This window comes from Daucus carota, chromosome 6, assembly GCF_001625215.2.
Source record: "Daucus carota subsp. sativus chromosome 6, DH1 v3.0, whole genome shotgun sequence".
NCBI classification, from domain to species: Eukaryota; Viridiplantae; Streptophyta; class Magnoliopsida; order Apiales; family Apiaceae; genus Daucus; species Daucus carota.
Genome location: NC_030386.2, coordinates 18983241 through 19007771, shown reverse-complemented (window position 1 = coordinate 19007771; position 24531 = coordinate 18983241). Strand labels below are relative to the sequence as shown.

At 33.5% G+C, this 24531-nt stretch overlaps 2 protein-coding genes across 32 annotated transcripts; both read right to left on the bottom strand.

Moving 5' to 3' along the window:
* Positions 1–1484: 1484 nt before the first annotated feature.
* LOC108227501 (F-box protein At3g07870) lies at positions 1485–12939 on the bottom strand. Of its 27 annotated transcripts, XR_010284934.1 has the most exons (9): positions 12792–12939; positions 11336–11609; positions 9835–9969; positions 9626–9756; positions 9086–9125; positions 5259–5307; positions 5080–5147; positions 3899–3983; positions 1485–3322 (listed from the first exon to the last, which is right to left on the bottom strand). XR_010284934.1 is itself a non-coding variant. In XM_064080647.1 (8 exons), exons 3-7 carry the CDS (start codon positions 9647–9649, stop codon positions 3910–3912), a joined length of 255 nt encoding a protein of 84 aa, XP_063936717.1. In that variant the 5' UTR covers positions 9650–9756; positions 9835–11609; positions 12792–12939; the 3' UTR covers positions 1485–3322; positions 3899–3909. The 27 variants fall into 27 exon arrangements, 19 of the variants coding, with proteins under 19 accessions (XP_063936717.1, XP_063936718.1, XP_063936716.1 ...); XR_010284937.1 differs by lacking the exon at positions 5080–5147; XR_010284933.1 differs by lacking the exon at positions 9086–9125.
* Positions 12940–13732: 793 nt separating this feature from the next.
* LOC108227922 (F-box protein At3g07870) lies at positions 13733–23727 on the bottom strand. 5 transcript variants are annotated; one of them, XM_017403316.2, is made up of 6 exons: positions 23609–23726; positions 22215–22348; positions 19448–20114; positions 19103–19236; positions 18885–19022; positions 13733–15497 (listed from the first exon to the last, which is right to left on the bottom strand). In XM_017403316.2, exon 6 carries the CDS (start codon positions 15448–15450, stop codon positions 14158–14160), a length of 1293 nt encoding a protein of 430 aa, XP_017258805.1. In that variant the 5' UTR covers positions 15451–15497; positions 18885–19022; positions 19103–19236; positions 19448–20114; positions 22215–22348; positions 23609–23726; the 3' UTR covers positions 13733–14157. The 5 variants fall into 5 exon arrangements, with proteins under 5 accessions (XP_017258805.1, XP_017258807.1, XP_017258806.1 ...); XM_017403318.2 differs by having other exon boundaries at positions 19448–19622; XM_017403317.2 differs by having other exon boundaries at positions 19448–19583.
* Positions 23728–24531: the final 804 nt, after the last annotated feature.

Here is a 24531-nt window from a genome sequence, read left to right as displayed (position 1 = left end):
CTTTTTAATATTAAAATAAATACTTAAAATATAAATATATGTATATTTAAATTTATTATTAACAAATAAATTATTAGAAAATTATTTTAATAAATTGATGATACATACACACAAGATGCTCAAATATAAACCAATATTAGCCTAAAAACTTAAAACCAGTTTTAAACTGATCAAAAATCTTCTTGTACTTTTTAAAACTTACAATATGCACCCTTCTTTAGTTGGCACATTAATGTTCCAAAACTTATAATTTATATCCAAATGCCATATCAACAATGGAACCCACACAGTCGTCAAATCACCTCGCCACATCAAGATGGGGTGGGGGGAGGGGGCCACCCAGATCGCCATGTCAATCCACCCCGGGTCTATTAAAGCCTCACCAAAACTTCGAATATGACCCAGAAGGGCTCTAGACAAACTTAAGAACCAATACTTTATCACACCCTCTTTCCACTAGGGCCCACCCCCGTCCACTAGTGACTAGCCCCACCTAGACCATACCAAGACCCATCCCAGGGTTCATCTTGGGACTCACAGACCTTCCCGTACTTCTAAAAGCATCGGTTCTCATTTAAGTATATGTTTAATAGTTTGTATTGGAATAAGACCACATATATTTACACACACATATACAACCATCTCAACTTAGCATCATACTTGTTATACAAGCCTTAATTCTTAAGCTGTGTTCGTTTCGATGGAATAGAATGAAGGGAGAATGGAATGAAATTTGTACTATAAATTGGGGGTCATTAAAGAAATTGTCTATAATTTTCATTGATTCAATCATTCCATTCCAACTATTTGAACTAGAAATCTAACCCACATGTTTTGGAAGGAATGTTCATTCCATTTGTTCATATTTCCCTATCATCTTCTTCATGAAAAGTTTTAACTCACTCATATTTAATTATCATTGTATTTGTGTTCACTTGGAGTGAATGGAATGGAGGGAGAATGGAATGAATTTTGTACTCAAAAATAGTGTTGATCAAAGAAAATGTATACAATTTTCATTTCTTAAATCATTCCAATCCTACTATTTTAATTAGAATTCTATCCCACATGTTTTGGAAGGAATGCTCATTCTCTACATCATATTTCTTTACAATCTTTATCACAAAAAAATTGAACTCATTCATATTTAGTCACTATTAGCTCATACTTTCTTCTTTTTCCATAAAATTTCTATATAATCTTTCATTCCATTCTCCCCTCATTCCATTCCATCCAAGTGAACACGGCCTTAGTGTCTAATAGCATTACTTGTGTCCAAGACACACCTGTTATAATTATTGTCTAAATATAAAATTATTACTTATATATATATTTGGATCATCCAGGACCCGTACCATTGTAATGGATTAATAACTAACATCGTATACAATAAAAATCCCCTTGTGCTATCACTCACAGTACATTTGTTCTCTAAAATTACAAGAGAAATCAGTAACTACAGAAAATATTCTTGAAAGAACAACTACTTGGCAAGAGATGTTTATTGATTTTTCTTTTTTGCTAAACACCTGAAGAACAAGAAGTCCTGGACAGATAAATAAGTTCCAACATCTTTTCAAACAAAAAACAAAGTTCAAAGCAATTTACTACTACAACCAGATAAGTCTTTTAGAAACACAGAACATCGCAATGTAAGCGCGCCTAGCATGACATGTTGCCCCCATCTAGATAAACTTAAATATATATATATATATATATGTCAACTGACCTTGTAGTACTTTAGTGAAAACAGTTATAAGTTCTACATAATTTGGATACATCGACTCCAATGCCTGACGGAACAGGAGAGCTCAAGCAACTTCCGGCCATTAATGCGAAACACCAAGATCACATCAGCAATAACTACCCTCCTCAGAAACTCTCATTCATTTTACGAAGCACTAGCTTTTCAGCCTTCATTTTCTCAGCATCGACACCAATCCCGAGTTCAACAGTCTACACGAACAAAAAAGGCAAGATGCATTCTGAACTTGAATTGAGCTTTCCAGCTTAATCTTTTCATACGTTATACCACTTTTAAATACATGAGACCTAAGGGATACGAAGCTAGGAACATAAGCAATAGCGTCACCGCACTCATCACCCAAATTCTTGATATATCTAAAACTCTTTTTTCGAGTATTATATGACACAAGAGTTTTATGCTTAGATAAGAACAAAAGTTCCCCATTATTTGAAAATTTGATTGGTCTCAGCAATTTCATCGCTCGCAACCCACAACAAAACTTGATGTCAATTGAAAACTTTTTGATCCACGACTCGCGAACGCCATATTCTTGCATTGTGTAAACCTCAAAGTAAGCATCAGTGAACGGATAGCATAGACATAGGCACCCACTTATAACTCCAACGTAGATCCTGGGAATTTCACTGCAATATTCTAACGAGAAGTGAGCAGGCATTGGGACAGGTTTAAACTTCTCAGTTTCCAGATCAAATGAATATAGCTCTTTATGACTAGCAGTAATGAAGTGAAGTTTTCCATCCAGGAAACAATCAAAGGATCGTAGTGAACTAAAGAGTGGGGCTTCGCCAATATTTCTCCATGATTCCGTTCCCAGTGTGTGCACCAGAGCTTCTGTTCTCAAAGTATGTTCTGAGCTCAAAAACAGGATGACCTTGTACTGCTCAGTCTTTGGGCAGAAACCAAATCCTGAATGGTTGAAGTAATAGTCCGAACTGAAGGAAGTTGGGTGGGGGAGAGTCACACATTCACCAGTAACAGGATTGCAAATGCAATATGTAGGTTTTATTTGTAAAAGAGAGGTTACACACAGCAGTCCATTACATGAACCAACCAAAACTGCAATACGTGCAAGAAAGCAGCATTTGACACCTCTGGAGGGTACTCCTTGACTCTGCCTAGAAATAACATGCTTATTATAAAATTGGTGATCACTGAAGCAGGGGGATTTTTTGGGGGTGTAATCCAGTTCTAGAATGTAAGGACGAAAAGACGGAGAGCATAAATAACTTTCTTTAACGATAATTGCAGTACTGGTACTAAGTGCTTCCTTAAGGTGAGTTTTTGTGAAATAAGGATCTCCTATGAGTTCACGGAAAGCTTTGCATACGGCTCTGCAACTAAAAATCGTCCTTAAAGGAAGCTTTGCAATGATCAAATATATCAAAATTGTAGGAAGCTCAAGGACTGGAAACTGATACTCCTTTACCACATTGCGCTTTTCATACTTGATTATCTTCTTCACCTTTTCGGTCATCCGTTTATGATTCATGATGGGTGATGTTGGCTCCTGCGCAGTTGTGTATCTTTGCTAGACAACTGCCACCAAAGAGTATCCTGGTTGGACACAGCATAGTCAGGAAAGTACCTCAACTTAAATGCAACAAAAACTATATCCAATATATGCTCAAGTAACTTTAGTGTTTCTGGACGAGCATCATGCTGCCACTTTTGTCAAATGTCCATAATGCGCATGAGTTAAGAAACCACACATAAGGCAAACAAAAAATATACAACAGGCGCAATTATCATGTGGTTCAGTCCTCAACCAGATCCACAATTAACTCCTACACTATTATATATCTAAGATAATCCTCTCTATGTGGGGAAGCAGAGTTGTTAAAAAATACAGAACAATACAAGTCGCACAACATATCCAAAACAGCGACAATAGTAACGAGTATACAACTTTAAGAAATGCAATGTCTATCAGCTCCATTCTTTCTGCAGAGCATTATTTTAAGGCCTAGTTGCATATGAAGGTAAGCAAATTACACTTTGCACGGTTTGACAAGATTATTAACTTACTAGTTCACTATAAAGAACAGGTCACTGAATTCAAATTAAATCCCAAATGAACAAAATATTGGCACCAATCAACAGTTATGAAAAGAACAAATTTCATCCCCTTACCTCGACAAAAATCAAGAACTCAACACGATGATAAGCGCCAAAGATATAGTTGATTTCTGGAGTCCACAATTTGCTTCCAGGCTACCTACATAATACCTTCATAAGTAGGGTCACTAATTAACACAAATTTAATTACCTTGTAGCTTTCAAAGTAAGGATTTCACTATCGCATAGCTGCCAAAGCACTTGTAATTTTTTCAAAATTAGGGAACTACGCATATAGATGTATTCATCAGAAGAACCCATATTAAGAAGCTATATATATACACACACAATTATATTCATATACACATACAGATGTATTCAAATGTACAAATCATATATATCACACACAAATCAAGAAAATAATTCAGAGCTCAATAGACTCAAATGCCGAAAAATTACACATAAAAGTTTAGCAGATAACAATTTATGATCACCCACAAAATTACACCTGTCAGAATTAAAACAAGGCAGAAAGTTTCTGTTGTGTAATTCATAATCATGTAATTCAACAAGAACACCGTATATGAGTTACAATTCACTTCAAAATTGTGAACTTTGATTCAATTTTGTTGGGAAAAAGAAAGAGGAATGAAGCAAGAGAGATGTAAACAAGTACCCGGCAGAGTATATCTTTGCCCCATCGTTTGTATCGTCAAGTTTTACATTAATTTTCTCCTACTATTTATTTAGATATGGATGCATGTGTACGGTTGATATATACATATCGGACAAGTAACAGGTTGGGGAGTATAAGAGGATAAAGAAAATCCTGATTGATACTATAAAGTATTTTACATCAATATTTTCCTACTATTTATTTAGATATGGATACACTTGTTCGGTTGATGTGTACATCGGACAAGTGACAGGTGAGGGAGTAAAAAACGAGAAAGAAAATCTTGATTGGTAATATAAAGTATTAGTGTTTGTTTTTTTTTGCTAGCATTTTGGTGTGATAATTTTTAGATATCACATACCAACAATATAGTTTTGCTAAAACTATAGATTTTTGTCACTAATATTACCCAATCTACTCAATTTTAATCATCCCATCAATTTAAAGAACAATAAAGTAAATTAAGAAGGAAAAAAAAAGGAAGTGAATAATACATATAATGAATGCATATTTGACATAAAATAGTTTTAACTATAAAATAAATACCGAACATTTCAATCAACACATAAATGTTACTTACAGTCATACGGAATATGGTAAAGGGAGGATATTAGGGGAAGCAGTGACTGCAGATTCCCCTGCAGATAGCTGGATGAGGGAAGATAGTCATCCCAACCACCAAAACAGTAATTGTGATCATTTAAAAAATTAATGACAAATACAATGTAGACTCTTTGTAAACTAGTAAAAGATTTTTACCTTGGGCCCACAGTGATGTACCAAGGACAACCTCCAATAATAAGTAGTGCTGAAAAACGATTAATATAGCAAGTCACTAAATAGAAATCATGAAATGGAGATGTACATTTATATTTCTATTATGTGTTTTGACTTTTTGTAAAATGGTAAACGTTTTTACCTTAGATCCATGGTAAAGTACCAAGAACAACCTCCAATAATAAGTGTTGTAAAACAATTGATATAAGTTATAACGAGTCACTAAATAGTAATCATGAAATAAAGATGGACATTTTTATTTCTATATTGTGCATTAAAAATTATGAAGCGATACAATATTAGATATTTTTTTTAACAACAAATTGAATTATAATTGAATAAAAATAAATTGACTATCTTTATCTTTATCCATTATGCGAAGTCTTTTCTCGATTGGTAGTTTTAATAGTGTAGTATCTTTGTAAGGTTCAAAAATTATAGCGGTAGTGGAGATTATGTGCGCGTGTCAACATGCAAAAAGTGGTTGACTCGTGTCAACTCGTCTTCGACACGGGACTCGGCCTAATTGTACAACCACTTTTACATATCTCCAATCTTGTTACTTTTCTCTCATTCCTTCTTACACACACACACACACACACACACACACATATATATATATATATATATATATTGCTCAATACAAACCAAATTAGAGTATAAACTCCAAATTTAATCTAAACCCTTAAATAAATCTAATCCAGCGGCTCCTAGAAGTCACTACACAATTAAAATACACCCTCCCGTACATGATCCCATATAATTCCCTCAGTTTTTAATTTGAATTTTCCCATCAATCACAGATCTTTTGTGAAACCTGTCTTCACTGTATTTTTCTTCATCTCCTGATGATCAATTTGCATACCATATGTGTTGTATGATTCGAGGTGATTTAGATTTCTTTTTATTTTAGTTTCTAGTTTGTATTTTAAGGAGGTTTGTATTTGAGTAAGACCACACACACATACATATATATGGGTCGCGCTCAAGAGAACCAATTCTTAGAATAGAACTTGAGAACCACTAAGGTTGTGCTGCAGAACCCTAATTGATCACTAGCTTATGTGTATGTGTGTGTGTGTGTGTTGTAGTATTCTATATTAAAATCACATTTTATATATATGCAGATGCATGTAAAAAAAGTTATTATTATAGAATACTTAAATTAAATTATGATTATATCAATGTTTAATGATTGATATATGATAATTTATGTCTATTATCAATGTTTAATTTATTATTATATGTATTAGGTATATAAATATAAATTTATCAAACAACGATTAATTGAAGTATTAAAATATGATTAAAAAAAACTAAAAAATTATATTACCTTGCATATTGAACAAATAATAACATATAATCTAAGTTACTCAGACTCGGGTTCGGAGTGTCCGACACGACACATATCCGAGTGTCGGATTCGTTAATCTCGAAAATTTAAGACACGGGGACACCGTCCAAATTTCGGACACGGGTACGGGGACACGGCAAATTTTAAATAAAAAAAATATTTTTATATATTAAGAATAAATAAAAAAAATATTTTTATTCATTTGTTATTATATTTAATGTTATTTTGAGAAAATATTATTAATATAACTGATTTTTTAAGATAATTAAAATAAATATTTTATTTAGAAAATAATTTTAACCCAACAAATAACACATTTGAATTTTAACAGTACATGAATTTAAAAGATAACTGTGAGTCAATGCCAGCTGGGTTACACTTTTTATATTTAAAATGAACCTGGACTAAATCAAGCCCAGGTACGTTGTGATATTTTGGGGAGCTCATCAATACACACATACTCCTGTGTACATCGTCCTCTTCCTCACTTTTCCTTTTCATCTCTTTCATCGGCTTTTCCTTTTCATTTCTCCCGGGCTTCTTTTTCATCTCTTTCGGTCTTCTTCTTCTTCTTCTCATGACATAACTTATCTCTGGCAAGCTATGATTAGATGCTCCGACGACCTTCAACTTTTCCGGCGACGGAAAAGAAGTGTCGAGATTTTTATGGACGAATCCGCCCCGTATTCCGGGTCGTGTCCCGTGTAGTGTCGTGTCGACACGGGTACGGTCGCCGGAATAGGCGAGTCGGAGTAACACAGCATATAATACTATATTTGTTAAAATATTGTTTTCTTTTATTGAATGTAATGATAGATTAGTTGCATATTTTAAATATTTATAACTTTTTTCCTAACATTTAAGTTCATTTAATATGTCTTATTTGCAACATAAAAATATAGACTATTCAAAAAATATTGCACATTTTTTCATTTCTAGGTTGTATTTTCGGACTTTAACTCATCTGGTTGTTACCAGTCAATATGCCTAAAAACAATTTTTGTAAAGAATACAAACACATAATTATTTTTCATATTTCTAGAATTGTAAATATTTTCAAATATGTTATTTAAAATTTAATTATCTAATTTTTATATAAAATTTTACTATACCACATTAAAGTTACCGATCCTAGTATACAATATCTTTAATTTCTATCAAATAAATGTGTATATATAATTAGAAGAAGCAATATTAATAATCTAAAATTAATATTGTGGTTCAAATTATTTTGCAAGATAGTTAATAATAAATAATAACATCACGTAATTGAGAAACGAATTTTTTAAGTAATTTAATATTTTAATATTTTATAAGAGTATAGATGCATGTATATTATTGATTATGCATACTTTAAATAAGTTAGATGCGTGCATGTGAAGGTCTGTCAATGGATCGGGTTCAGATCAGATCAGCCTAAATCCATATCCATATCCATATCCATTTATTTTATCGGATTTGGATTCGAATTGGATCGGATCGGGACCGGACTTTTTTAGGCCGATCCAAATCCAAATCCATACGGATCACGGATCGGATATCCAGATCCATTTAATTTTTTTTGATTTTTTTACTTATATTTAAAAGTATTTTTTTTAAAAATTATGTCAGTGATTCTTTAAGGAAGGACAAGATGAAATGAGACACCATGATGCAAGTAACTTGTTACATTTTTATTCTATAAAAAAAATCACAAATTAGGAGGAAAATACACAAAATGATAGAATTTTCGAGATACCAATGCTAGTTGTTATAGCTCTACAACTCATTCATACTAGTTTATTAAATGATTAATCAAACATAGTCACAACCCACGACTCACATAAATAGTATCCGAGGAATACTGTAACTAAAACTAACTACTACAATTAAAATAACATAATATATACATAATATATATATATATATATATATATTAATATTTATTTATTTATATTCTACCGGGTCATTAACGGATCGGATCACCTTAAAACCATATCCGCTCCATTTATAATCGGATTTTTCTTATCGGATCATATTTCGGATCGGATTTTTTCCTGATGAATCCATATCCGCTAAGGTCCCGGATCGGATCGGATAGGATCGGATAGGGTCGGAGCTCCGGTCCATTGACAGGCCTAGGCCATACCATTTATTGTTAAAACTTTGAGAAAGTGATATGTCGACTGATCTTTATTTTAGTAATAGTAGTATATTACAGATTAGAATCTTATTGTACATGTCTTCTATAATAGAATTTATGATAAAATTAATGATTTAATATGATGTACAACGGAACTCCAAATAAGAATGACCTCTGTGGAATGTTGGCATATATGTGTGTGTGGGGTCCCACTCCAATACAAACTATTAAAATAAAAACTAAATACAAATCAACAAATTAAGGAGAATGAGAATTATAGGACCCGGGGATGAACCCCTAGGTAGGGCCTAGTAAGGTAGGGGTAGGGCCTACCATTTTTGGACTCTTTGAGCTGTCTGGAGCCTTCCATGACCTGTTCGGAGCCTCAGTGTCATTTCAAATTCTCAGCTTTATATTAGTATTTGAATGTCATTAAATACAAATCCAACTTTTTTTTGGTATCCAAACATGTCATTTGATCAAAATCCAGAATTTCAAATGAAATTCAAGTTCCTAAACAAGCCATAATATATAATTGAATAGATTTGATGGTAATTTAAAGCAATTATATGTGTTTTTACTACTTTGGGTAGTTGTCAACTTTTGACAACTATAGAACTCCAGTAGGTTGGCAATCAAAATTATCATGCCATAGAAGCATTGACAACTTTACGGTAGCCTATTTAGCAAAAAAAATAAAAATACAGTAGCCCTAGTAGGAAATGTTCCAAGATTCTAAAAACCAACTTACACACATATAAATTTGAAATACTTAAAAGATAAACATATACAAATATAACACATGAATAACACCGTGCATCGTACCGATTATTAACTTGTATAAATTTAGAAGAGGAAACAACAAAAACTTACCGCAGATTGCACACAGTTCTTCATCCAGACTCTCTAGGATATCTAAGTATCACACCCATAAACCATAATCCTCCAACACATGGACAGGCCTGTGTGGCTCTGTAATAGATATTTTTCACCATCCTTGCTGCCTAACAGAACATACACCATTCATTTGTAAACCAATAAAAGAAACAATTAAAGAGAAAACTAAGTTTAAAAGGAAACACCTTTAAAGTTCCATGCAGGTACTCTCTATAATTTGGCAAGAGATCAGCAGATGCAGGAATTTCAGTAATAGCATCTTCATACAGTATCTGAACTCGAGACGGATCCCCATTAGTCTGTTCAAATTCCAAATATGCCTGCATACAAGAACTGTATCATACACGAAATCTATAACTTTATCACAAAATTAGTTCCAAGCATGCAACTGCTGAGATGGCCCAGGCAGCATGTTTAATTACAAAAGACTATCTTATCTCCCACAGAAAGCAGAAAAACCAGAGAAGTCACTCTCGCTGGCCATAGGAGTGCTGTTGAGAAGTCATTCTCGCTGACCAATATTTGTAGTAAATTGTATATCACGTCAAAAGAGATAAGTTACTTCGGTAGTTCAACCAAATACTTATTCTATGAGTCCATTCTGTGAGTCCAACAGTCGCTACTTGCTAATATGGCTAAGAAGCTATCCATCTGGCATTTGCAATTTCTTAAATATGTGGCAAAGAGGTATCCTTTTACTTCAGGTTCATGATTCCTCTTCTCCTTTTCCTTTGTACTATCAAAAAAGTTTTCAAGCTTCCAACAAATTTTGATGATGACAGTGGTACCCACTTGCCGGTTGTCACATAATGAATTATTGCAACCTGATAATTCATTACTATTTAAACATTAACTATTAATACTCACTTGTCACCTGTTACTATAATGTCTTAAAATTCAGAGCGATTGCATTATTTCTAATAAACATGGCATCATGATATCATGTATGTTCATGCTTGTAGCAATTGCTTCTTGTACTTCACGTCATAAAATCACAATCATGTGGCCTCCGTGTTGCATTTGAACTGCAGGATCTCTCCAAGGAGAGTGCTTTATAAAGATGAGAACTACTTGTGCCACAAAGAGCACAGAAGACAGAGAACAAAGTATCCAATTCTTTTCCTTAAAATTAAAAGATATGAAGCTTTCAAATCCTTACCTGGTATAATCATTTCACAAATCTAGGAGAGGTTCATGCTGTTGTTAAATGAACTGACTCTACATAGAAGGAAATACCCACAACAGGAAATTAATAGAAAGTTCGCGTTAGTGCTGCCAGGCTATCTTGCAAACAAAACTAAATCCATCCGTGAAAGGAACGACTTCAATACTATGTCCCTAGAAAAGCTGTTTGAGAATTGAAGGCGTTCGAGATGGAATTAAAACAGAGGAGAATCATCTATGGACCTAGATCACTGGAGAAGAAGCATACAGCAATGCAAAAGAAGTCGTGAGGAATTAGAAAACAATGAATATCCCAGAGCTTGTCCAGCGTGTCAAGGAAACATTATTAACTTGAGTGCTCATATCATTAGTAGTCAATTACTTAAAACTTCCAAAAGTGGGTCAAATGAGCACTACCAGACGTTCTAAGCTCTACAGATTAACAGATTTGCAAAATAATCAAATATACACAATCATACTTACTAATGCCAAATACTCTCAATAATGTTGCACCTTACATACCATATATAGTAGAAGCCTTTCTTTATCAATTAATTCTCGTTTAGAAAGCAGTTCTTCAATATGAACACCAGTAAAAAAAATCTGCAATGCCTGCCGGAATGCTGAAGAAACATGTGAAGCAATTCTATCAAACCTGCTATACAGTATCATCAATACTAGCCACCTATTTAGCTTGCCAAGACTAGTAGGAGAAAAAAGTCAACTAAATTCAATCTGGAAAAAAGAGTTGATGATTAGATATAGAGCGAATGCGCTGGATATGTTTTCTTCTGGACTGCAAAGCAAAAATAAGTAAACTTAATTTACCAATAAGCAAATAAGAGATGAAATGACTTTTAGTTAAAAGGGACAAATGCATTAAAATAAATGACATGAATAATAATAACTATGTTCAACAGCTTACTAAAAACTCTTTGGAAATTTAGGTACAAACCAATAAGCATGTAGACCCTATTCTACCTCCACCAGACCACCACTATTTATAAGGTTTTCAGTTATTAGTCCTCAAAACTACTATGCAGTAATATGCACCCCTTCCCGTCCTCAAGAGACATCCACATATAATTATCACACTACACTATCATTAACATCTGCATAATAAGAGCTTCTCCGATGCAATAGAAGCATCAGATCAGGACTAATAGAAGCACATGATTATTGTAAGTTTTAACCACACTCCCTTACTCTTTCGTCACATAACTACTTCATACAGCTTATCAAACACAAGTTCAATTATCTCGTAATAACTAACATGATCATCCTATTTCTAGAAAACTCATGATAAAGACATAAACAAACTAAACAACTAGAAATAACACGATCTCACAGGTCAAAAGCATTTGATTAGCGCTACTTCAAATCGCTCTCCCCCATCCTGTCGTCTCATAACTGCTACTTTCAGCATATCGAAAACAATTCCAGGTATCTCGTAATAACTAACATGATCATCCTATTTCTAGAACTTGTAATAACGACATAGACGAACTAGACAACTAGAAATAACACAATCTCACAGCTTAAAAGCACGTGATTATCGCTACTCTCACCCTATAGTCACATAACTGCTACTCACAGCATATCAAACACAATTTCAGGTATCTCGCAACAGCTAACTTGATCATCCTGTTTCTAGAAACTCGTAATACGACACAAACAAACTAGACAAATAGAAAAACCACAATCTCACAGCTCAAAAACACATTATTACAGCTACTTTTAACCGCTCTCCCTCACCCTTTCATCACATAATTGCTACTTACAGAATATCAAAAAAAGCAAACGGAGGTCTCTCGGTTGCTTAAACAGGCAATTAGAGTATAAATCGAATCAAACAACTAGCCGAATAATCGATAATTAGTTGTAATACACAAATAAACAGCTAACTATTTCACAAACTTTAAGAGTTCAGTAGCGATACACACACATGATATACATGTAATGAGGAAGAAGCAATTACCTGAATATGAAGAAGATGGTAATTGTGATGATCACTACCGTGTGGAGTTTCTAGGGTTCGTCGTACCGTTAAGATTTACGAGCGATATACGTTATAATTTGGCTAAATTTATTTTTTTCAAAAAAATAAGTATTTATTTCTGAATCTTCAAAAAAAAAAATTTATTTCTGAAGAAATATATTTAATTTTGTTTTTTTATGGCATAAGTCCTTATTTTTTCCGCATAATAAATAACATCTACTTAGTATTTATATCTAAAAAAAATAAAAATAAGAATATTCTTAAAAGAATAAGCCGTAACGAAACATGCTCATAATTATGTTATTCACGGTACATAAAGAAAAAATGTTGAACGAGAACTGCATGTATAATTATTTGGGTACCGGTCTCCGGCTTATATATGTCAGGGAGCTGTGCCTATCGGTTGACTGGCTTATAGATTTTGAATAGGAATATCCAGCTGACAATAAAAAAACAAATTTTAACATGTGACGGCAAAATTATCTCGTCTCACAGTAAAAAAGCGTCAAATATATTAAAAAAATATTATAATTCTAACTGCCGGATATTCATCCAATGGCTTAAAATTTAGCGATGGCTTAAAATTTAGCGATTAATAACTCCCTCCAAGGACTAATACCTTATGTTTATCACGCGGTCTTTCTAGTTTAACAATTATTACTTTTGTTTATAACAGATTTTACTTGTTAAGATTTCCATATATGAGGATGATTATCATTATTAATGATATAGATTTGATCTCTACCATTCCTATAATTTTATAAATATTAAATGTTGGTGTTTAACCAAACTAAACGAAACTTGAGTGAAAACAATTTTATTTGAAATAGCTATATTCTCAAAAAAAAATTAAAAATTAAAAAAATCGCACCCACCAAAGTTCAACAGCTATTGACTACTACAAATAAATAACATACGCATTAGAAAAACCCAAAACATAAAATTCAAGTCATTAGAACACAAAATATGGCAATCCAATTATCCAAGTACAATTCTAATTTAAATAGCATATCTTTGATGTCCCCATGATAAAATAGACATGTTAATTGACCTTGTAGCACATTGCCGGAAATATTCTTAGTTTATACATGTTTAGACCACAATATCTTACAGGAACAGAAGCCTAAAAAGGAAGAGCTCGTGCAACTTCTGAATATTCATGTGAAACACAGAAATTACATCTGCCACACAGCATACGAAAGCCGCTTCTGACGGATACTTACAAGCTATAACTAGCCTACCGAACAAATCTGATTCATTTTACGCAGCCTTAGCCTTTCATTCTTCATCTTATGATCTACACCCTTCCCAAGCTCAGCAGCCTAAATGTACCCAAAACTGGAATCTACGATATATTCTGCCCTAGCATTTGGTGTTCCAGCTTGATGTTTTCTTGATCTATACCTCCTTTAAAAACAAGAGTTTTGAGGGACACGAAGCTAGGAACATGAGCAATAGCTTCAGCCCTCCCATATCCCAAACTCTTAATATCACTGAAAGCCCTATTTCGAGGATTATAAGACACGAGAGAATTGGACACAGATAGGAACAAAAGTTCTCCATTATTTAAAAATTTGATCGGTCTCTGAAAGTCCACCGCTCGCCACCCACAATGAAACTTGATGTCAATTGCAAACTTTTTAATCCAAGATTCGCGAATGCCATATTCTTGCATTGCCAAAACCACGAAGTAAGCATCACTGAACATATAGCATAGACATAGGGACCCACTTATAACTCCAACACTGATCCAAGAGATCTTACTAACATATTCTGGACTGAAGTGAGAAGGCATTGGTACAGGTTCAAACTTCTCAGTTTCTAGGTCAAACGAATATACCGTCTCGGAAATCTCATTACTAGCAGTGATGAAGTGAAGTTTTCCATCCACTACACAATTAAAAGATCCACGTGACATAGGCTGTGGGGCTTCGCCAATATTTCTCCATGACCTTGTGCCCAGTGTGTGCACCAAAGCTACTGTTCTCAAAGGTGGTGCCGAGCGCATAAACCGGATAACCTTGTACTGCTCAGTCTTTAGGCAGAAACCAAATCCTGAATAGTTAAGGTAATAGTCTGTAGAGCAGGAAGCTGGATGAGGGAGAGTCATACATTCACCAGTAACAGGATTGCAAACACAATATGTAGGTTTCCTTACTGAAAGAGTATATAGACAGAGCAGTCCATTACATGAACCAATCAAAGCTGTATTACGTGTAAGAAACCAGCATTTGACATCTATTGGGGCTACTCCATGACTCCGCCTAGATATGGTATACTGATTAGAGAATTGGTGATCACTGCTGCAGGAGGAGTTTTTAGGGATGTCATCAAGTTCTAGAATGTAAGGACGGAAATATGGAAAATAGAAAAGATTTTCTTTGACGATTACTGTGGTACTGGTAACAGGTGCCTCATTAAGGTGTGTTTCTGCGAAATAAGGATCTTCTACGAGTTTTTGGAAGGCTTTGCATACGCATTTGCAGCTAAATATTGTCATTAGAGGAAGCTTTGAGATGATCAAATATATCAGAATTGTAGGAAGCTCAAGAATGGAATACTGATGTTCATTTACCAAATTGCGTTGTTCATACTCGATTATCTTCTTCTCCTTTTCAGTGTTCTGTTTATGATTCATGATGTGCGATGTATTGCCCCGCGCCTTCGTTTATCTATGCAGGACGACTGCCACCAAAAAGTATCCTGGTTAGAGACAGCATAGTCAAGTATATTACCATAAATGCAACAAAAATAAAATCTACTATATGGTCAACTAAGTTCAGGGTTTTTGGACAAGCATCATGTCCAGTTCTGTCAAATGTCCAATGCACATGAACTGAAAGTCCACACAAGCTGACATAAAAATCAATAAATTAAAACAGGTGCAATTAACCTGAACCACAACAAATTCTACTCCACTAATTCAGAGCAATAGAAGTCAGAACAAGTCCAAAACTGCGACAAAAGTAACAAGTACACAACTTTGAGAAATGCATTATCTCTTTAGATCCGGTCTTTTTCAGCACTATTTGAAGGCCTAGCTGCCTATAAAGGTAAGCAAATTACAGTTGGGAGGAGGGTTTAATAAGATTAGTATAGCGTTTTGGAAAGCCATAGAGAAACTCAGTCCGAAGTGAGTTGAAGGCCCCCTCCCGTGAACTCTACAGAAGGGGTACATGGTCCCTCACTAACCCCTTTTTAGAAAGCCTATCAGATCCTATCTTCCATATAATTAAGTTCTCTGTAGAAGGGGTTATCTAGATATCTAAAAATAGCAGAAAACAAGTTTCAGAGATTTGTGGGATCAACAATCAAAATTAAAGTAAGGAATGATATCTGCATTGCTACAAAGATAAGATCAAACAATAACAAATTATACAATTGAAAAGAATAGGTCACTGAATTCAATATACATCCTAACTGAACAAAATAATTGGCACGAATCGACAATTCAGAGAAAGAGGAATGTTTGCCAAAATCAAGAACTCAACACAATGATAAGCGCCAACAAGATATGGGATTTCTAAAGTCCATAAATTACATCCAGGCTACCTATTGAGGCCATTTGGGTGAGCTTAAAATAAGTGCTTATTGCTTAAAGTAAAGAAGTGAAGCAGAAGTGAGAAGCAAGTTAAGACTTATAAGTGATTAAAGTGTTTGGGAAAAAAGTAGAGGCCGTGAAACAAAAGCTAGTATTCTCAATTTCTTTTAAGTACTTCTTGACTTTTTACACAAACACTGCGAATAAGTGCTTCTAACTTATAAAACAGAATCCAGGCTTTTAAGCCCCAGCCAAAGCACTTTTGAAGAACATACAGATTCATTCATCGCAAGAACTCAAATCAAGAAACTACACATTCAGAAGTACATTTAGACATATACATACATTCTATATATATCATACACTCGAATCAAAAAAATAATTCAGAGCTCAATATAATTATATTATAAGAAAATCTCAAAAAAGAATTTCAGAGAAAAATGTTCAACATCACCGACTATATTAAACCCATCAGCATTTGAATTAAAAAAAAATTCTGTTGTATGATTCATAATCACGTACTTTAACACACATAAACACAAATGCTAGCTATACCATACTTCAAAATTGTATAGTTTATGACAATTTTGTTGGTGAAAAAAAAGAGAATTGGATTGAGAAAGAGATGTAAGGAAGCACCTGGGAGCGTATATTTTCGCCTCTTTTCTTCTATTGTCAAGTTCTACATCAATTTCTCCTACCAACGTTTTAACTATGGATACAAGCGTACAATTTTTCTAGCTATAGATGCACCATACACGTGTACGGTTAATATACACATATCTGAGAAGTGATGCATACACACTCACACAGATGATCTATTATGGTTATTATTATCATTTTCTTTTTCTTTCTTTTTTTTGGGGGGCGGGGGGGCAAAAAAGTACTTGACAATATTATTTAACTGATACTATAGATATTTGTTACAATTATTACCTAATGTTTCAATTCTATAATTATCCCATCAATATAAAATTATTACAAGTAAATTAGCAAAAAAAAAAGAGAGAGAGAGAAGATGATACAAGTGTAAAGAATGCAAATTTCAAATTAATAGTTTTAATCGACTTGAACATTTCAATCGATGTATAAATTTTACTACAGGAGAGTACAATAGAGCCATCATACGTGATAAGGAACAAGAAACTAAAATATTAGCTTGTATTCATTTGGTGTTATTATGTAGGGAAAATATTGATTGTAATTTATTAAAAATTTCCTTATATATAAATAATAAATATTAATTAATAATATTTTAGATCATGGTACTGAATAAGAATTTGGAAAGGATTTGTCTCCTTTATCATTAGGAAATTAGTTTGTTAAATTTCAGGAAAGTGCACGAAGATGTAATCTTTCATTATTGGAGAACTTTAATTAATTATTAAATTGAGATAGTTCTTTCTATAGTTATAAATTTTTGGTCATGCAACTCTTATCTTCCACAGTTATGAAATTTTACAAGTAGTGGTTCTTGTGTATTTGGATCACCTTCGGACTACTGGATTTACTGGGGCTAATCCGCAAAATTTTATCTTATCTCAGTTCATTGTTTTATAATCTGTCCTGCATCAAATTGGTATCACGAGCTCAGGTTTGCAAAATCTCTACACTGAAAGAGTAGAGGTAGAGGAGGTGAATAAAATTGCAGAACTTGTGAACGTGTACAACATCATAAACATATTATTTTTCAGGCCTCAACAATTGAGAACAACTTTTTCATCAAAATATCTTATTCCTCGTGTTGTTCCCCAAGAGCTTGCTTATGGAGTTAAAATCTGATGTCTTCAAATTCTTTAGTGGATAATCTATGTCAATTGATTCATAAAATTTTGCAAAACTCGCAGACGAGTTTTGCAGAAAGGCGAAAGAAATGATGTGAAACGAGAAATTAATATATTAGTTTGTCTTGTCCTTGGCGTTATTATTCAAGAATAAAATTCGTTGTAATTTGATATTACAAATTGGGATGTGATTTTTCCATGTCAATTATTTTTTTTGTCCTTTTCATTGGTTGGTTACTTGGTTATCTCAGATCTTAGTCATAATACAAGTTAAAACTTGGGCATGAACGAGAACTCAAAACCAATATCAGCTTTTGTTTGGTCAACAACTTATATTTTATTCTTTTTGCTGAATAACACAATGTTGTCTTATTTGGTGCAAGAGACAATGTTCTGATGCAAATTATAAAACAAAATGTTCTTATGCACAACACAACCTTTATTTATATCTTAATATTTTTTAATATATATAATTGTTTTCTGCATACCTTTTTGTCAAATTTCATAAACACGTTTCAAAAACTAATCGTGCAAAGAAAAGGTTTAATAATAGTTTACAATTTTATATTCTGCATAAAAAACATGAATTAGTTCTAAGAACCAATTTATACACATAATATACTTTGAAAGAACTTAATACAGCTATAACACACAACAAATTACGTAAGTTGACATTATAAAATAGCCGCGCATAAGTATAAGTTATTTACTTGTAAAACTTGAAGAGAGGAAACAACCAAAACTTACCACAGACATATCTTCTTCTGAAGCATGCAGATAAATTTTCTTCCAGACACTCTAGGATATGCAAGTATCGCACCCATGATTCTCCAACGCACGAAGAGTTCCATGTAGCTCTGTGATAAATATATTTCCAAAGCCTTGCTGCATGCAACAGGACATACACTATTCATCTGTAAACTGCCAAAAGAAAGATAAGAAAACTAAGTCTAAAGGAGAAAAACCTTAAGGTTCTGTCCAGGTACTCTGTATAAAGTAGCCAGAGATCAGCTGATGCAAGAAATTTAGTTATAGCATGTTTATCCCATATCTGATCTCAAGCTGGATTCCCAGTAGCCTGTTCAAATATCAAATATGGCTGCATACAAGTAACAAGAACTTTATCATAAGCAAAATTCAGAAATTTTCTTAGAACTTATCCAATATTAGTCGAACACATGCAGCCGCCAAGAGGGGACTGGCAGCATATTTAATCACAAATTACTATCTTATTTCACAAAATTTAATCATACAGTGTGTAAGGATTTCAAAAAACTACACTGGGCATCAGTTCAAAAAAGAATATATACCTTTGTAGTTCAACCGAGTAGATATTTTGTAAGTCTAACAGTCGTTACTAGCTAATATGCCTTAGAAGAAGGCATGTCATCCAGCTTTAGCATTTTCTTGAATGACTGGCAAAGATCTGCCTGATAAGGCGTGCCCCTACGGTTTAGAGTGAGATAAACATCTTAATTTTGTTTCCTGGCAAGTAATTTTGGTCTTCAACATTGTTACAACAAGAATGTAAAAGTCATATTCAAGGTCATCTAATTCATAGACACACACACGTAAACAAAAAAAAACGAAATGCGGAAGAAATAAAATAGCACATTCAATTTTTTAGTTGCCTGTTACTATAATGTCTTCAGAGTCGGCACGTTTAGATTATTGCTAAAACTCATGACTTCATGTATAATGTATGCCCATGATTTTATATATTCGCATCTTCTAGACAAAATGTGTCATATAAACACTATGCTATGGCCTCTGTGCTGCATTTAAGCTGCAGCCCTGCACGTGCTTTAACATGAAAAACAAAGAACAAATTATAAATTCTTATAGTTGATAAAAAAAACAAAGTCATGAGGAACTCAAAACAATAAACTCACAGAACATTTGCTAGCATGCTATCAATTTGTAATAAACTTGACGGCCAGATTATCAGGAACCAATTTACTTGGGGAAGTCGTACTCCTGCAAGTGGGTCAAATGAGCTTTACCTGACTTTGCTCTGTGTTGTAGAAGTCGACACATTACAAATAAGCAATTATATACTATGAATCATACTCCCTCCGTCCCGTTCATTTGTATACAGTTTCCTTTTTAGACGTCCCACCAATTGTATACATTCCAAAAGTAGTAAACTTTTATAATATAAAACACCATTACATCAACTACTTTCTTCCACTATCTCCATTCTATAATAATATAAACACTATTACACCCACTACTTTCCTCCAATATCTCAAATCTATTATTAAATATAAATGGGTCACACCACTATACCTACTTTCCATCTAACTTTACTCATTTTTTTACACTTTTTCCTGGTCTCCGTGTCCCAACTCCCAACCAATGTATACAAATGGTTGGGACGGAGGGAGTATCTCTTAATGATGTTGCAATTGAAGTGTTAAACTATCAATCTAGATGTCTCTATACTTCTTTTCAGTATTCAAGATTTCTGGAAAAACTATAAGTCTTTTCATGTCGATATTACAACGTTTAGATCCTTTTCCTATACAAGTGGACTGCCGACTAATGAAGATACATTAAGTTAAGTAATTAGTTTGATTAATGAAGATACATTCAGTTAAGTAATTGGTTCGAAAGAAGATTGAGAAAAAATAGTTATTACATAACATATATTGAAGCCTTTCTTTAGTCGTTAATTCTCATCCAGAAAGAAGTTCTCCAAAATGAACACCAACATTCAACATCTCTAAAGCATTAGAATGAAGAAGAAACATGTGAAGCAATTCCATCAAAACAAATACCATCATCATATTGGTAGTTGATGATGAACAGCTGTTCTTAATTTACTTGTAAGCAAATTCAAGATGGCCTGCCTATCTGTCAAAAGTGACAAATGCGTTGGTATAAATGTCATGATTAAGTGTTATCCAAAGCGTTTTGCACACCGAGCCGCAAAACTCCCTGAAAAAGCAAGGCGCTTGCTTCTTTGAAGCTAGGCGCACATTTTAATTATTTTAAAAAAGTAATATTATAAGGTTCTTATAAATTTACATAGGTTTATAACATAAGTTAAACTTACTGATATATATAATCACACTTGTACGGAAAAAATAACGTAATCTGCACTTCATAATATATTAAATCATGATTCTGGAGAGGGAAAAATCCTAAATTTAAAATTTAAGTTTTATAGGCTGAATTCCAGGTTTCCAGCATCCAGCTTCCAACTTATTAGTGGTAGAGGCTTCCAACTTCTAGCTCTCCCCTTGTGGTAAGTTGGTGGCTTCATTCCTAAACCATATTGCCCGATAGCCTCTATTACCGTATTAACAAAACGAGGTCTACCCTCCTATGTTATCATTTTTCAATTTTGGGTAATTTTAATTTTTGACTTTAACGGAATGATCAAATTAAGTTAATTGATGATCAGTTTGAGTCAAATTTGCAATGGGTGACCTACTTGAGTTTTTTGGACGCAGTCAGTCACTTACTTGATATTTAACCCTTAAAACTATCATAATTCACTGCATTAATGGAATACCAGCGTCATACATCCATCTTGCAAAAGCTGTACAAGCTCTGGCCCTTAATCCTTTCCTAACAATGTCGTTATCATCCAATCCTGTCTGTCCCTTAAGCTTTTGCACCAATTTTCAGAATGAGGCCTCAACAACAAATCAAGTGTCCCCTTCATTTGCTGTCTAGAAGTTCGGGTATCAGATGTCTTTTTGACACTCTTTTGCAGAATTTCAATCTCCTCTAAATCTTCTGAATCTGATCCCAGATCTTCAAAATAGCCATTTTACTTGGGCGTATAAATCTTATTTCTGGTTTGGGTTAGTACTTTTGGGCCTTAAAATTGGCCCAATAATGTTAATTATATCATTGTGCACTTAACTTTACTAAAGCGTGCTTTTCTATCGCTTCGCGCTTAGGCGTGCTTTGTGTTTCAAGGCCACAAGCAGAGCGCCTGTTTCAAGGCGCGCTTGTCACAACTCTCATGAATAATAATTACCAACGAGAACTGGTTTCCAAAAGAGGTATCAAAAGAAAATGTTCAACAGCTTACTATAACTCTTTTAAAGTTTAGGTATTAACCTTGTCGGGAGACGGGGGGAGGGGGTGTCTCTTCCCTTTGTAGGAGATCCCAAATGCTGACAAACCATTCACACTGTCTCATAATCGCATTTGATAATAATTAGTGGGTATGGAGTGAATATGGACTCCTGAAGCTGATACACAAAGAAATATGAAGGAGTTCAACAAAGATAATTTCAAGAATAAAGAGTAAAGAGTATAAGTATATCCTACAGTTGATACACTAGGATATATATTCACAATCCATGCATACGGAAGTCCAAAAAAGCCACAAGGATTGGACAAAAAAAAACAAGCAAAGCATATATAAAAAGATCAGCATATAGACCCTACTCTACTTCCCATGTTTGTAAATGCATTCACCTCCTCAATCCTATTAAATCAGGTTTTCGGGTTTTTAGTCCTTCAAACTAACCTGCTTTACTCCTCCCCATTCTCAAAAGATACATACATATTATTTTTAAATTATACTAACTTTAATATCTGCATAATAAGAGATTCTGCCCTGCAGTAAAAGCATCAAATCTGCAATAATAAAAGTAAAATAACAAGACATAAAAGATGATAATACTATTACGTGTGCGCGAATTCATGTCGATTTAGACAGCAACAAAATAAAAACAAGACAAAATACCAAATCGTCCATATATGGCCAACTACCTAGCGAATTCTTACAATTCATCTTTGCTGAATATATTTATTACCAGTGCATTCATAGAAATGGCATTAAGCACTTCATGCAGTCATAAAATAAGGCAAAAGCCTTCAAAGTGACCATTAGTTAATAATCAACGATTCATTATAAGCTGGAACGATATTTAATAAAGGATTACATCCATACATATTATAAACCTAAACTTACTCCCTAACCAAGTAAACTACAATTACTAATATGATCATCCAAATTCTACACCACTCGTAATAACAACGTAAATAAACAAGTAACTAGTTACAACTTAATTACATATCTACCTAACAATCCAAAATGCATAATTAACATTCCCACAGCTCACAAGCATGTGACTCCATCTAGTTGCGCCAATTCCAGCAATGTACTTAAAAATCCCTCTTTCTCACCCTTCCGTCACATAATTCCTTCTTACAACATATTTAAAACAATTTGAGCCATCTCAAATACTCGATAATATCAATCAACTAATCAAACACTGGACATAATTGCTACTTCCGGCATATCTAAAAAAAATTGAGTTATCTCGTTGGCGCAATTAGAATAAAATCGAAATGAAGATATAATTGAAAACTCGAAAATATCGGTTCTAATACACGAATAAACAGCTGATCATTTCACACACAACAGATCAACAACTTAACATTTGATGTTGAATAACGAAAATAACTAATAAAACACGCAAACATAAATAATGAAAATTTACTTGAAGCTGAAGATCGTAGTGCGAGGATTTAGCAGAGAGTTGAGTTTCTAGGGTTCATTATACACACAGTTTTACGTACTTGGTTAGCCAACATTTAAAGAGAAAATGTCCTAAAAATCTCTATTTTAAGTTAAACGGATTTTAATATCATTTTCCGAAAAAATAATTCCATCTATCATTTCAATACACGACTTAAAGTTACATTTTGATTTTATTAAAAAAGCACAATTTTGAAATTGCGTATTTAGTGGAAAACATGAGTTTAAGTTGCGTTTTTATAAGTATAATAGGATATTGTGTTTTTGAATTGATAGTGGGAATATTTTTTCGGAAAATGACAATAGAATATATTTTGATATGATTTGAGTTATTTTGTGTGGATTTTTTTATTATAATGACCGATTAACATGATGTATTGGAATTTGGAGGGTCTAAAGCCTCGGTATGAAATTAATGTGGAATGTAACAGTGATAAAAATCGTAAGAGCTCACTTTTCATAATAGAAAATGTACATAATAATATTACAAGATCGTGTGTATTTCCAGACCTTAGTTAGTTCAAGTGAATCGTCTATACCTCTGGTCTCAGTTAGTTCAAGTGAAATATCAGAATATTGAATTATATATAAATTTAATTATGCGAAGGTCAATTTTGATGATACAGTTACATTAAAAATTGATGTAATCTTAATTCCTCGAAAACCATCAAATTTATTTCTAACTAAAAGAATATACATGATTCAGATGTAGAGCAGCTAAATGTTTGGTTTGATTGTGTTTCAACCTGTATGTAATCGGACAATTTAGTTTGATTGTGTTTCAACCTGATTACATAATCGGAAAATTTAGTTTGATTGTGTTTCAACCTGATTACATAATCGGAGAATCTGTCACGACTGAGTTCATTTTCGGTTAATGAAATT

Coding starts and splice junctions, on each gene's coding strand:
- LOC108227501 (XM_064080638.1), bottom strand. CDS start 3,257: ATGAATCATAAACGGATGACCGAAAAGGTGAAGAAGATAATCAAGTAT.
- LOC108227922 (XM_064079583.1), bottom strand. CDS start 15,450: ATGAATCATAAACAGAACACTGAAAAGGAGAAGAAGATAATCGAGTAT.